This window comes from Lepus europaeus, chromosome 11 (assembly GCF_033115175.1).
Source record: "Lepus europaeus isolate LE1 chromosome 11, mLepTim1.pri, whole genome shotgun sequence".
Classification (NCBI taxonomy): domain Eukaryota; kingdom Metazoa; phylum Chordata; class Mammalia; order Lagomorpha; family Leporidae; genus Lepus; species Lepus europaeus.
The window spans coordinates 70,236,315-70,252,487 of NC_084837.1; the positions used below are offsets into that span (position 1 = coordinate 70,236,315).

Genomic DNA, 16,173 nt, shown 5'->3' on the forward strand with positions numbered 1-16,173 from the left:
TCTGAATTAGATATTTTCCAATAAAAAGAAGGACTGGGTTCCCCATTCTGTGCAAAGCAAGCAGAGCAATGGCATAAGAATTTTGCCATCCGTTCCTCTTACCAACTTGGCATATGGTACATGGGCTTCCCCAGGCAGCTCCGAGGGATGAGCAGCACTGGGACTTTAAGGTGGCTCCATTGATGTTGATCTCACACCGCCCATCAATGACAGTCTGCCAGCAAGTACCCTTGATGGTTTCTGTAAAAAGAATAATAATTAACAGGGTTAATGGAATTTATATCAAAAATTAAAACATGCATATTGGAATTATAAGATAACATATGGAAATAACATACAATGATCATTTTTTAAAAAACTTTATTTTTTCATAAATACAATTCTAAGAATGTCGTGATATTCCCTGATCATTTTTAAGGTTCATTCATACAACTCTTTTGCAGTAAAAGCTGACTATAGTATACCAGCATTAATAAACATAGAAAAATCATTCTCAGTAAGATAAATACCTATACAGATGGTTTTTGTTGGATCCAAAGTACTTTCAGAAGAACATTCACAAATGAAAGAGCCTGGGCTGTTCTTGCAGACTCCATTAATGCAAGGACTTGATTCACATTCATCAATGTCTGAAACAAAAACAGGTCCGCATTACTGCTAACAGCTAGTCAGGCAAATACCATCAGTGGCTTACAAAGCATACACAAGTGCCGTTTGGAACACAGAATTTTAACTAAGCTGGCATAATTGTCTAAAATAGAAGTGAATCCAATTTATTCTTCAAGTTTTCTAATGATATTCCAAAAGGCAGCAAAGTATATAGTATGAAAACAAAAATACCATTTACCTTCACAGGTTTTTAGGTCAGGTTTGTATATAAATCCCTTGGGGCAGGTACAGACAAAACTCCCAGGAGTGTTTCTACATTGTCCATTGTCACAGAGAAGACTGTTCAGTACACATTCATTAATATCTGGAAAGTCAATGAAAATTAACATGTAAAGGAGCCCATCCATTGAGTACAATCTCCTTCCCCTTTTAGGTAGGTCTTTAAAGTCATAATGATATGATCAATTTAAGCAAAGAGGTGACACTTCTGGACCATTCATTTTTGCTTAAATCACCTCATTTTGGGAAAAAAAAAAGAGACTTGATTTGGTTATTTAACTAGACATCGACATAGCCTAATGTCACTAGACAACAATTAACTTCTTTCTTTAGCAGGAAGAAATCCCAGATTTTCTGGAAATCATTCATCTTCACCTTATATAATTGCTTTATTGTTTCACAACTGAAAAGATTAATCATACTGACTTAAAGACCTAAATAAATATTTAGAAAGTGTGGCCCGTTTTGATATATGTTAGTTCCAGGATAGGTGTTTCCTCCTTAGCATAATTTAAGTAGCCTCCAGTTATGTTTATAAAGCCTGAAGCAGTCTGCAGAGTTTACAACTGTCTTGGGAAATTTAGCCTCATAATTTAGAGAGCTGAGGAAAATTCCTCACTCTCAGGTGAATAATACACCTGTCTGGGGCACAACCCAACTTTAAGGTAATACTTAGATAATTTAGGAAATGCAGAAATTAAGTAGCTTGTCCTGTCTCTTTGAGCTAAATTATACCACGCAGCCCACAAATTTGGCTACATGTTCTTAAGGTTTTTTGTTTTGTTTCTAATAGATTGACAGCTTCTGATTAGCTCTCGTTGGATCAGTAAGTTAGCAGCCCTAACATAAAGGATTCACAAATTAAGCACCATGGAACTGCATGCATGGTTCACAGTAGCAGATACACTTGAATCAGCAACACACTCATTTCCCACGCTTAAAACGTTGGAAAGTCAAGTATAAAGTGACAATGGCTGAGCAAACATCATGCTGAGAATTCTATCAAAATGGTCTGTAAAATGCTAACACTTTCCTAAAGGGTATCCAGCGCCAGAGGACTTCAAATGGTAAAATAAGGAACTTCCTGAATAAAAGAAAGTGGATATGAGGGTGGGAACTTCCTTGGGGCCGGCATTGTGGTTTAACAGGTAAAGCCGCTACCTGCAAGGCCGACATACCATATGGGCGCCCATGTGAGTCTCAGCTGCTCCACTTCCAATCCAGCTCCCTGCTAATGTGGTTAGGAAAGCAGTGGAAGATGGCCCAAGTCCGGCACCCACATGGGAGACCCCCATGAAGCTCCTGGCTTCGACCTGGTCTAGCCCCAACCATTGCAGCTATTTGGGGAGTGAACCAGTGGATGGAAGATCTGCCTCTCTCTTTCTCTCTCTCTCTCTCCTCCACTCTCTCTGTAACTCTTTCAAATAAATAAAATAAATCTTAAAAAAAAGAAGGAACTTCCTTTTCTTGAGTCAGAAGAGACAGTGACTCTCTGATGGCTAGATAGGAGATAGTGGAGACCAGCACTGGGCAAACAGTTGTTCTTTCCTAGATTACATGTTGAAAGAATGAAAATTAAGACTTCTGTCTATATTTCAATCTACATCAACTCTGAATAATTACATGTTATGAAGACTTAGACCAGTACTATTCAAACATAGCCACTAAAAAGAAGCACCAGTGGCAGAAGAGAGGAAAGTCCTAACTCCATACAGCCCTAAATGGCTTTCTGAAAGTAAAAAACTATTTGAGGTCTCCTATTTCAGCTTAAAGGTTATTAATGTTCATCACACTCCAATAAGGGTATGCTTTTTTGTATGTAAAAATTTGTTTTGCCTGCAAATCAAGAAGATGAACCCCATTTTACATGTGGGTTTTGGTGCATGCTGATGTATTCCCCCAAATATTAATATCCTGGTTTTAGAAGACAACATCAGGAGATCTAAGGTAGTCTGTTATCACTAAACTACAGAATGGACAATGTATTCCAGAAATCATTAGTCTGGGCACCTGGAAAATGCAGAAGAAACAATGCTGACCATTTCCTTCCCAACAAAATGATGTATTTAGTTACTGGCTGGTACTTATTAGAGTATCAAAAATGGTATCTGTTAAACCTAAAGGAGAGTAGTTTATACTGAAAGTAACCTGTGCTTTATCTGATTAAATCTAATAAGTAGTTGGGAAAACAGTGGCTTCTCTGTCAGCAAATTAGGGATGACTTTTGTAACCACATTATTTTCATTATATATAATCTTCTCTATCTCTCTCTTTTTTTTAAAGATTTATCCATTTTACTTGAAAGAGTTACACAGAGAGAGAAGGAGAGGCAGAGAGAGAGAGAGAGAGAGGAAGAGAGAGAGGGCTTCCATGAGCTTCCATCTGCTGGTTCACTCCCCACTTGGCCACAATGGCCACAGCTGCACTGATCAGGAGCCAGGGGCCTCTTCCCGATCTCCCACAGGGTGCAGGGGTCCAAGGACTTGGGCCATCCTCCACTGTTTTCCCAGGCCATAACAGAGAGCTGGATAGGAAGTGGAGCAGTCAGGTCTCAAACCAGCGCCCATACGGGATGCTGGCATTGCAGGTGGCAGCTTTACCCACTACACCACAGTGCCAGCCCCTGATCTTCTCTTTGATGGATTGAATCTGACATGTGATTAGATCCAATATCTAAATCTTGTTATTCAAGACATATATATGTCACATTGATATTTAAATTGCAGTATGTCCAGTCCTGTAAGGTACTCGAGAGAAGTTTCTTTCAAGCAACAAAAGAAGGAAGGCATTATGGATGAAATGTGAACCTTCTTACCAACACAGTTTTTCCCAGTTATATCCACTTCATATCCTGAATTGCAAATACACTTGTAGGTTCCTCGGAGATTTTCACAAATACCATTAGGGCAAATATCAGGATCCAGGGCACATTCATTTATATCTGCACCACAAAAAAAGTTTAAAATCAGTAACATTCTAAAATAAATTCCAATCAACATCTAAAAATAACATTAAAATAAATGCAATGACTTCCAGACCTCCTTAAAAAAACAAAGATTTCACTTGGAAGAGAAAGCTTGATCCCTTTTCTCACTGTAATATATTCTTAGTTCTGAGAAAACTCTTTTCTTCCATCAGACCCTGAAAGGGACTTGGCAGCTGAACTGAAATTACATGATTACCAATACTTAATCAAGCTGAAAGAGACTGCCTGGACTTCTCTTGGCCCAAGTACCAACATGAAAAATAGATCAATTGCATAGCCCAAGTCCCTACAACTGGTCCCTTGACCATCAGCCCCTCCCTAGTCAACCTGCTCTGCACACTGCCACCATTTGTGTCCCAAAAACTAGGTGTCCCAAAAACTAGGCCATTCCCATCGTCAAACTCTTGTTATGGTCCCCTTCATTGTGTGTGGGAATGCATGGGGAAGCCCTCTTTGGTGGTCAGAGCCAGTTCAAACCAAAGTCCCTGCCGCTCCTCCCTGATGAGACTGGGTCCTCCCTCCCAGCTCACAGACTGAGAGCTCTAGCAAGGAAGGAGAGTGCACAATGACCGTCAGTGAATGCAGTCTCAAATTCTGGCCCTAGACTCTTCTATAAAACAGAGCTAACGGTCACCTTCTTCAAATCCCGATCACAATTTGTATTTATTCTCCACTTTTTCATTATGAATTTCTTTACTTCTCCTTTTCCCTCCTTCAAACATCCCCTCCCCTTCTCATCTTCATTCAGACAGAATGATGTCATGTAATGAATCATGTTGAATGAACTGACAATCCATTCAGCCAGTTCATTTTTTTTCTCAGAACTTTCCTGAATCAAATCATATAATTCTATACTAATTAGATAATCTCTTCCTCTTTCTGTCAACTATTTTTACACTTGTGCCAATTCTCCTTTTTAACTTTAATTCCTTTGATCCACTGATACCAATATGATATCAATATTTGTCTAGTTCTAACTCTTGAAAGTAAATATTTCATTTTCTTCCAACTCAGTTAACTGCTCTCACTGCTGGCTGGAACACATGAAATGGCTCCCTACTGCCATCTTGTAATGACTGAGCATTTGAAGTAAAGAAATCATTCAGAATATATATGGATAATAGCTCGACCAGTCCATAACCCTCAATTAAACTTGACAGTAGAAAACTCAAGGGAAAGCCAGGCTGCCCTGTCTCAAGAATAAGCAACCTCAGTTCACAATCAACCAGCCTGGAATAGTGCCCAGCCCCTTCGGAAACTAAGCCCTACACCCGCACAGCAACCCTAGAACCCACTGGACCACAGTCATTCTGCTATCAGGCTTCTCGGCACCCAAGTTATATCATGCAATGATAGCGAGAGATGGAGTCAGGCCACATTGGTATCAGAGGAACAACAGGAAACCCACAGGGTTTCTGGCCCCACACTGCCCCAGCACATGCTTAAAGTAGTAAATTCTGAAACAAATCCTTACCACTGCCTGCGGACGTCATTCCTGGCCCACTGCTGCAGAGTGCCTGGTATTCCGCTGCAATAAATTAACAGATAGTAAATGATCCCCTTGTTTGCAGCACAGGTCGATCTTGCCCTTGGCTTTGCACACATCATTTCCTCCAAAGTGAGTAGAACCAAAATAAAGTGCTAACAGCAAAGGAGGCATCCCCTGGGAGAGGTCACCTTTGCATCAGGCTCCCATATTAAAGGCTCCACATCACTGAAGAAAATGACTCTTAAGGACATAGGCGAGTTACAGCCAATCCCTGTGCAAAGCACTTTCGGAAAAGGTATTTTTTGTACAACTTGAGTTTGCTCACCAGGGAACACTTTACACTTAGAGTGAAATGTGCCTGTTGAATGTGGTTTCTTAACTGTTAATAAAACTTTCTCCCACCATCTTGGGAATAATTTTGTTTCTCAGTGCTAGCTGTTTTTTTCAGTACAATCAAGTTCTTAACATTTCCTCATTTCTCTGCAAATTCTGTAGCCTTGTCTCACAAGAACAACATAGTATCTATTCTTGCACTGAAGTGTATTCTTAAAGTTAATGTTTATACGAATGACGTATGCTGTAACAAATCCTTTGGGACAGTATTGCTTAAATGTTAAAACTGAGATCTTATTGAACCAACTAAGGTACAGACATGTTCCCAAATTTGTGATAGAATCAGATTCTCTTTCTTAAAACTAAACAATGCTTTATAGACAATTCTAGTTAATATTTAGATGAACGTGAAAATGGAGAACTAACTGGAGTCATACTTCGAGGAAAAGAAATTAAAGTGTCCCTTTAGGTGCTGGCAGTTTCTGGCAGCCACAGTTTCATGGTGAAATGCAAATCGTTTATGTGTAGGTGGGAAGAGGACTGGATATTAGGAATGGGCCTTCCTGCAGGGGATGACTGGACTTCAGTGCTCAAGCCAGTAGTTCTTACACTCTGCATGCCAAAGAATTGCACTCTTAGGACAGCACACACAAGTGAGTTATACAAACAAAAAATGAAGGCTGCTCCTCTTCTAACAAATGCTAATTTGAGAAAAGCTGTGGAAATGTTAAAACATTGTACAAAGGGCCAAATGCTTGAAAGCCTGAAATATGTCTTCTTTATTCTCTCACATCAGCACTTAAAGCACTCATGAAATAACACGAGTAACAAAAAACAAAATCATGCCAGTTTTGTAAAAAGTGATCTTACAGTTCATTTAGATTACCTGATGCTTGTCTAAGTGGAAGCAAATTACTGTTGCCATAGTTTTCCATTTGGGCAGCATCTGATACTAGACTATTCTTTGCTGTGAGTTCAAATCATCATGGGTTTGAATGGGGATAACAAGGTTTATTTATTACTAGGGGTCTCGGGAGCCAGTTATTTCCTTTTTAGTTTCCTCTTTCATGAACTGAGGGTAATCACACCTGTTAACCGGTAGTTCTACAGATTTAATAATATGTAAATGTGTGCAGTTCACGTACTGAGTGAGTGGAAGGTGCTGCAGGGCTAACTTATGGGAGTGCTGTGGAGATGGTGGCACAGGGGCACGTGCGAACAGCTCCCAGAATTGCACTCCTGTGGGTTCGATTGACTGGTGTCTGTGAGGAGTAAATGCTATTATGTGAAGACTGAAGAAGAGGGCTTGCTGACCCACTGGAATCTGCATCAGCAGCCAGGAAGGAACAGCTTCAGCTGCAGCTTGCTAGACTTGCAAAGTGCACAAATGAGCTTTTCAAGCTGCACCATTGAGATTTCCTACTCAGCGAACCAAAGGCGGTCCTGGAGATTTTTTAGTACACCTTTTAAGAATTCTACTTCTCTTTTGAAATTAGGGATATCCTACTTCTGGATCTTGTATGATTTGGCATTTTCAGAGAGATACAGAAACCAGACTGAACGCAATCTCATCCACAGGTAGACCGTTACTGCATGAATTCATCCAAATGTAAAAAGAAATTACTGGAACTCAAGCTTAACTCTGTTAAGATTTCCTGCTAAAGAAATATGGCCTCTTTTGACTGTCTTTTTCTAAACCTATGTTGTTGCCCTGTGTAACATCAGAATTCTTTGGAGATGCGCCTGGTCCAGAGAAAGCAGTAAAGGCCAAGAATTCTATGTACCAAAGGGCTGAGATTCTGTCTTGGCCCTGTATTCCTTCAGTAAGTGAACAAATCACCGATTCTTATGTTTGCCGGTTTTCATGATTCCATTCTGTCTTGTAAATTCAACGTATGTAAGAAAACTACTTTGAAAAATTAGCGTGACATATAAAAGGATGATATTAGTAAGATACAGCTATAAAGTTATATGGAAGTATCTTTAATAGAATATTTGTATATAATTGAAGTACTGTACACATTAAACATTTAACTGATTATCATACATAAAATGATAATTTGTATATTACTCAGCAGATGAAGTAATCAGTCGTAACAGTCGTAATAAAGGTGTTTTCTTTTAACTGATATCCTCATTTCTTTTAAAGTCTTCCATTTAAATTTCTTTAGCTTCTCATAATACATTTTAATTTCTAATGCTATAATTTCAAAGCTATCATTTTAAAAATAACAAGTCTTCAAAATTTATGGGTCAATGTTTAATTCATTTTCTTTCAGGCAAGAATGAACAGACTGAGTCTTGGGTGTAAATCAACCACAAAGAGCTACATGTTTTATTTAATACTAGATATAACCTTAGGAAGTTAGAAATCAACTGCCAACCTGCCCTGGAGTTGTGTTCAGACACTGAGTCTATCGATCTAATTGTGATACATTATCTTTGCCTTACAAATGGAACTGACAACTGCAGAGGACCTCCTGGAGGATCTAAGGCAGCTCATTCTGCAGATGAGAAGACTAAGGCTTCCTTCTTTCATATTACTGTATTTTTATAATCATGCTTAATGTAAGCCATTTCAAATTCTTTTGAAGGTAGATGAGAAAAACTCCTCAATAAGCAAAAATCCACAAAGAACTAAGCCTCCAGTTAACTAACTTGTCTGCCTGTGGGCTGGAGTGCAGAACTCCAACTTGCTGTCCAGTTCTCTTCATAACTACACCACTCCACCTCAGCTGCAGAAAAACACCATTTCCCTAAGTTTGAATAAAACCATTTAAAGAAAGCACACCAAAATCAACACAAGAGACGCGAACAAAATTCACAAATGGCCTTCCAGAAAACTGTTGGAAATATTCAGATAACCTGAGAAGTATTTACTTTTATACTGTGTAAAATTTTGCCTTTATAATAGTCAATTCCTGTAAAGTGCAAAATCACAAAACTACTTTAGGAAACAAGACATGTTGCATGTATTTCAGAGTGTGAATATCACTGAGGTGGGGAGTTCATACGGGAGACATGAATGCACTGCCTATTCTAAATGACTGAGGATTGGGTGAGAAGCCTGAGACTAGACACTGGCCGGCCTTCGCCAAGACCTCAGGATGTGTGATGTACCCAGAGAGCATAACGCTGTCTTTCCGTGTGACTTATTTAAGAGCCAAGATTGCAAACGGTGGCAGAATCTAAGCAGCACAATCTCAGTGATGCACATACCTGAATTCTGTGCAGGACACGGCTGGCAAGGCTCCCCAAATGCATACTCGGTGCTGGCACAGCAGCATTCAGACTTAGTAACAGCACCAAACAAGGGTTTGACACACTGGCCTCTCTTGTATCCGCCGTAGCATGTGCTCCGCATGTGGGTGTCTAAATAGGAAGAAGCATCTATCAACACACTGTCACTTCAAACAGATGAAAAACCCTCAGGTCAAAGTTGAAACTGGTTTTATTTATCCATCATGTCTGTTCTAATACATAGAGAATGCCTCTGATACTAGGGTTCAATAGAAAGAGAAAAGCAAACACAAAAATATGTATAGCTCCAAGCACTGGAGGTCAAAGGGCTAGACTCGGTTTTTTTTTTTTTTTTTTTTTTTTAGAGGCTATCAAACTGTGAGGTCCTTAAGTGTTGCAGTCACATCTTATTCAATTTTGTCTTTCTCAGGCCTATGCAGAGCAGATACCTAATAAATGCTGAATTAATGATGGATGAATGTTGAGTCTCATCCAGTGATAAATAAGACTTGTATTAGGAAAGTGGCCTATCCCCAAATAAATATGCAATTACTGAATGTATAAATTAGGAGTACTTTCAAAAAAAAAAGTCTAATCTGTAAAATGTTCAATATTATAAATCTGTAACTGTTGGTCAACTGCACAGTGTTATCTTTTCCACCAGTGAAAGAGTTTCCAGCTATACCCAATCATTTCCCAATTCCAAGGGATTACTGAATGTCTGTCTTAAAAATAATATGGATAAAGTTTGCATCTACTTCTCAACAATTCTTGTACTTTTATAGAGCCACACAAAACTACTGTCATACACATTTCTGGATTATTCTTGCTATCTTTTACATTCTGTACTTCTCTCGGACATTTAATTCTCTCTTAAATGTTCACTGTGAGATAATCAGCATACACAGGCCAATTTCAAGGACCATTATCAGCAAAGGTGGGCTGGAGAAAACTGAGGACTACTATGTGATTAGGGGAAAGAGGGAAGAAGAAGAGGAGCAGAATTCCTTTGCTTTGCATTTATCTCAGCTCATCTTTCATTCCTTAAAGTAACATCATATTTATGCAAGGAGAAAACAGATCCTGTTGGTTTGTTGCTCAGTAATTATGCATTATACCCTCAGTTACAGTAGAATGCTTCTATGATTGGTGGGACCTATTGATTGCTAGACGGTTGTCATCTAACAGAAGTGTAGCCACAGAGTTTTCTTACCGACACACACACGTCCATCCAGACCCACGGCCAGTCCAGGGAAACATTCACATCGGTAGGAGCCATCAGTGTTCACGCAGCGTCCATTCATGCAGATCCCAGGTGTTTCACACTCATTAATATCTGTGGTAGACAGAGACATGCATTAAAAATGAAGTGACTTGAATTTAAAATCATAACATGTTTACCATTATTTATAACACTTGACAAAGGGGAAGATGGAAACCAAAAGGCAATGTAAACAAAAATAGCTCAATGCGATTCATTTTCATTTTCCATTGAATGTATGTAGCAAAATCAAGATATTAACTATTGAGCCTATTACTCTCCATAAAAAGCTACTTCAGTAAAATCCCAGGAGTTTTTTTTTTTTTTTTAATTCATCTAAAATAAGAATCAGAAACTCAAGGACAGAATTGGAGGAAGAAGAAAAATGACTGCTGAAAAGGGTTTTGTGTGCTGCATGAATCGGTCAGAAACCTCTCCTGAAAAGCAACTACATCTTTGTCCTCAGCAGGAAGTGTTTCCTGTTGGTATTCAACATCCAGATTGATGTCCATTCCAGTATCTGCCTCACCTTAGCTCTCTGGGACAATTACCCTACCATTAAGAGATGAACAACTAAAGCCTTGATGGAAAATCATAGAAAAGGAATAAATGACTTTAACGACCTTCCTTGGCCAAAATAGTACTACAAGCAATTGGAATCTGGCAGAGATAAGTCTTCCTCAAACGTTACGAGTATTTTATAGAATCACAAATATATATTTAGGTAGTGTTGGTTAAAGAATTTATTGGATGCATACTAATAATAGTGAAATTTTTCTTTCTCAAAATGGGGAAATAGGAAAGGTACCAAAATTGTCTTTGGGTAAACATGTGATACTTAGAAGCTAGTCACTTTTATAGCAACTCCGTTTAGAATACACTCATGCAACTTGTGTATGTGACCATTTTCTTTCTTCTGACCTTAAAAAGGCAAATTGAGAGTAAAACACCTCCATGCTTTACTTAGCTTGTGTTGTTTGGCATAAAATATATTCAGATGGTCCAAGATTCTGTGTACAGATTGTATTTAAAACAGCAGTTACATTTAAGTACATGAACTCAAATTGGTTCAGCTACTCTGGCCATCTTTTTGTTCAAGAGAAGACCTACAGTAAAACAGTGGGACTGTAGTTTAAGAAGCAACACAATAGCTTTTTAACAGGCACAGAGATGTACTGTAGGTCCATTACTGGGTCAGCAGCCTCAATGCTTAGGAAGTGATTGGAGAAGCCATGTTTTTCATCAGATCACGTAACTGCAAATTAAGTGTAAATTAACTGTATTTTAAATTATCATTGTTGATTCTGCATTGAACAGCCACATCTTTGTGGGCTCAGAACCAAGACTTAGGGCTAAGTAAAAATCTTGTCCATGGCATGAAGAGAAAAACTATAGAAAGGAAGAATTTCAGCATATAAGGGATTATTTTCTTATTTCTTCCTTGAGTCTTATTATAATATGTGTATTTTATGCCCTATACGCTAGCAAAAAGAAGACACAGATAACAATACAGATATATATCTCTCTCTCCTCCTCTTTCTTCCTTAAACCAGAATGCTAAAGACAGAGCACATCATTGTAATCTTCAGCACTCTTAAATGAATGGAACAATCCATTTATTGATAAGAGACTATTTCACTGGTTGTCAACAGTTGCCAAACCTGCTTTCATCTATGAGGTCATTCTGTCTTCTGAAATAGCATTATCTATTGGCTATACTTAATCCTGAGAGGCTGCACCAGGTCATCAGTGCCTGTAGGCACTGGAAGTAAGCCTTAGTGTGCTTTGTGTATCAGCACAGAGTATGTGTTCCTGCAGAAAGTTTGCTCACAAAGGGGCTTTCACATTTCCTTCTGTTATTTTGTTTGGAAGCCTAATTCCAAATATTTCAGCAATCATTCCTTCCCCTTTCCTTTTTACTAGTAGAACACCTAATTTGCACAGTCTGACACTTTGTTTTAGGCTGTCTTACATTGTAGAATATTTCTGTGTGTTAATCCTGTCTTCCTATATAAGTTTCTCCCAGCACTGGACTCAAAAGTACAGAAACCATTTTCCTGCTTCAAATGGAAAAGTTCAACTGTTTTTCCCTTGCTGTGAAGACAGATCTGCACAATATTAAGAGCCATTGATGTGAAGGTCATAGAGAATGTAAGTAAACAGCCAAGGGCTAGAAGCTCATATAACCTGAAGAAAAAGCACATCTTGCCAAGGACTTAATAAAACAAGGCGTTCTTCCCTGACACCTTTCCCAAAGGTGTCCACTAGGGACACTCAGGGAAGAAGCACCAAAGGACTTTACCCTGCTTTCTCAACCTTCAATAGCTTGGTGCTCTACACTTGTGTATCTGAAATTATGAACAAGTGCTCTAACTATAGAATTTTAGCAGATTTGCTGGATCTTTTGAATGTAAGATTCTTACAGAAGTCTAGCTCCAACCCAGATTTAGTACCTAAGAGCAATAATCATTTATCCTCAACTACATAAGGCAGGGTTCTTCTCAGGACCCCAATTTTCAACAGCACAAATAAACATTCCTCATTTTTGCTTCAATACCTGGGGCAATGAGATTATTTCAAAATGTACCAGGCTAAACAGTAGACCTTGGCTTATTTCTCATATATAATCCTTCTTTCTTTTTTGCTTATGTAATTAGATAAAACCTAAACAAGTTGTCCATGAAAAAAAAAATCTCTGCTTCTCAAGATACCTGGAGGAAATCTTGAGAGAGTTCACTGTAGATAAGAGGGTTTATGATGTTGTCCACAGGAGAAGTTGTAAGAGGTAGCAAAAGACAGCCACCAAGAAGCCTACACGCCATTGTTCCCCAATGGGAAAGAAGAGGCAGATCTGAGCTTATTGAAAAAGATGTTCACTCCTTTTGGAAGACCAGTTGGCAGTGCGGCTTATTTATATGCTATGTAGCCTTTCAGCCTCCTCTGGGAAGACCTCAAACGCCTGTTCTGAAATAAGAACAGCCTTCTGGGCATAAACTGTAGCTCTTTGGATGGCTGGAGTTTCAGAAGTTCCAGTCAGGTTTTCTAAACCAGAATTAGGGACATTTTAAATGGGGAGAATCAGTAAGGAAAATAGAACCGCTAAACAGTCTAGAGAAGAGAAAATGCAGGTGAAGAAACCAATTCAGAGTTTTATAGCACAAACCTTTGCAGTAACGCCCATCTGAGGCCAGCTGGAATCCAGGTTTGCAAATGCATTTAAAACTACCATCTTCATTGATACACATCCCATTAAGGCACATGTTCCGTATGCTGCACTCATCCATGTCTGAAAAAATGAAAAGATACATTTTCTTACTAGCAGAAGAGGAAATTTACAAGGATGAATATAATTCTGTTTCTTCACACTTCTTTCTTTTTAAGAATTATGACCTGAGGCTACTTTTCACCTAAATTATATCATACAAAGAGAAGAGGGGCCATATGAAATATCTATTTCAAGTTTTGACATGTGCATGTAAATTCTAGGGCCAGAAATATATGAGGATATTTCAGGAAAATCTTGGAAATGGAATCATAAGATGTTTATTTTGGTGCTAGAAAAATACAAATTACATGCGTATACACACAATTTATATAAATCTAAATGTGTGCATAAATAAATTTGACCCAACAGAATTTACCAGGATCTATTTTAGGAAAAGCAATTTGTTCCTAAAATTTTTTTTCATTTTCTGAATTTTTCCAAACTGAAAAATTACTGATGGGCATATTTACTCCATAGATTCTTATTCCTTCTAACACACTGACAATGAAAATAAAATGAAAACTAAGACTAGTGGAATTTGAAATGTATTTATAAAAACTACAGCCTGATTTTTTACAAAGTAGAAATCAGAAAGCAGCTTGTAATTTGGAACAATTTCAAAGAGAGATAAAAAAAAATGGATTTTTTAAAATGCAAGGTGTGAGTGTGCATTAAAGCCACACCAGCTAACCTTCACAACTCCCAGACCGTATGGACCATTCTTTACATTCAGCAGTATGTTATTTTACTGAGTATTATTAGCCTGCTCTTCTAGACTCGATGTGTTTTCACTTAGAGGCTTTAGTCAGACCAAAGTAATTTATGACTTTTTTCCTTTCTTTTCTTTTTTTTTTAAACAAGATTCTACCCCAACTGAGAATTTTGGCATTAAGTCTTTGAATTGAATCACTGAGATAATATTCTGCCAAAAATGTTTCTAAGAACAATTTTGGAATTCTTTTAATGTATGAATAGATTCCTGGGACCTTTCCCAAAGACATTGGGAAACACGATAAGGAACATTCTTCACTTTTTGCTAAAGGTCTATGTGGTAAAACTCATCAATAATAGTCATATTTGCTATTCGGGAGAAAATATGGCAGGAGAAAAAGACAAAGTTTGAAGCAAGCCAATTCGAAATGAGGTGATTAATTCAAGAAGCAATTATAAAAGGCTGGCTCTTAATAGTAAATGTTTCTCTTCAGCAAATTTCACATTTTCAGATATTGATTAGTTATATGTTATTACTGGAAAGACACTTTGAACATAAGGATTATTAGCGACTGCAGTATGTATGAGCTTAGGTATGTCCTATTTTTTTAAAAAAATACTCAAATTGGAATTGTCTAAAACTAGAAAGTAATGACTTATGCTTTAAAATTTCCATCACCACCAGGAATCCTTAAGTGGCAAATTTTCTCAGTATGTTAAAATGTGATTTGACTCACAAATATGTGATTTAAAGATATGAAGATTATGGAAGATCAGGCTTGCCTCTCAATTAAGAAAATGGAAAATATAGTACTTGATACTCTTTCCTTTCACTTAATCTTTAGTGTGGTCTTCTTAAAGACTCCTGAGGGGGCCAGCACTGTGGCATAGCGGGTAAAGCCACCACCTGCAGTGCTGGCATCCCAAATGGGCATCGGTTCAAGTCCCGGCTGCTACACTTCTGATCCAGCTCTCTGCTATGGCCTGGGAAAGCAGTGGAAGATGGCCCAAGTCCTTGGGCCCCTGCACCCATGTGGGAGATACAGAAGAAACTCTTGGCTCCTGACTTCGAATCGTCCCAGCTCTAGCCATTACAGCAATCTGGGGAGTGAACCAGTGGATGGAAGACTCTCTCTCTCTCTCTCTCTGCCTTTCCTTCTCTCTGTGTGCAACTCTTTCAAATAAATAAATAAATAACTCTTTTTTTAAAAAAAAGACTCCTGAGATTGCAGCAATGGCAAAAGAGGGATAAAATGATTGCACTGTTGTTACCTTCACAGTTCCTTCCATCTCGTGTGACGTGAAAGCCCGCGTTACACACGCAGTGGAAACTGCCATCCGTGTTGATGCAACGTCCATTACTGCAGATCCGGCCATTCTGTAAACATTCATCAATGTCTAAATCAAAGTTAAAAGGGAATAAAGAGCTGTAGTTAGGGGATTTAACATTACGTTACTTCTCCCTTCTCCATTCTCAAACTAATGATCTCAGTCTTTGGATCTAATTATTTAATAAGTTTGGGTATCAAATAATATGATGCTTAGGATGATCAGAGTTTGAAAGACATAGGACAGGAAAACAATACCACATTCACTTTAACCCTAATTTCTAATAGAACTCCCTAAATCTCAACTCTGTAAACAACAGATTCTTCATCATTTTCCCAGGTAATTTATTGAGCCAGTAGATATCATTACTTCTACTGAATTTTGGCTAGTATCTTTCAACACATAGCTAAAAAGGAAGATCTTATAGCTGTATCAGAATAATAAATTAGACATGCTCTGTAAAAGAAACATTTCATTTATTTCCACCTAAAAATCCTTGATCACATGACTCTGAAATGCTTGTTTTCATATGGCATGGACTTCTGATTCAGTCCAGTATCTGATCTCTTATTTAAAGATGAATTATCATCCCGAAGAGGACCACATGGTACCCTGGAGTATCTGTTTCCCTCAGTTTCTGGGAGCTACAAACCTGCATGAACATCAAAGAG

The 16,173-nt window shown here is 38.2% G+C and overlaps 1 protein-coding gene across 1 annotated transcript in view; it reads right to left on the bottom strand.

Annotated features, from left to right (window-relative positions):
• Positions 1–16,173, bottom strand: part of FBN1 (fibrillin 1) — a 259,408-nt gene that overhangs the window by 87,247 nt on the left and 155,988 nt on the right. Inside the window, exons 13-21 of the mRNA XM_062205862.1 lie at positions 15,446–15,571; positions 13,361–13,483; positions 10,150–10,272; positions 8,916–9,068; positions 5,349–5,402; positions 3,704–3,829; positions 848–973; positions 510–629; positions 103–240 (exon numbers count right to left, since the gene is read on the bottom strand). Coding sequence (XP_062061846.1) covers positions 103–240; positions 510–629; positions 848–973; positions 3,704–3,829; positions 5,349–5,402; positions 8,916–9,068; positions 10,150–10,272; positions 13,361–13,483; positions 15,446–15,571 — 1,089 coding nt within the window. The remainder of the gene's footprint in view (positions 1–102; positions 241–509; positions 630–847; positions 974–3,703; positions 3,830–5,348; positions 5,403–8,915; positions 9,069–10,149; positions 10,273–13,360; positions 13,484–15,445; positions 15,572–16,173) is intronic.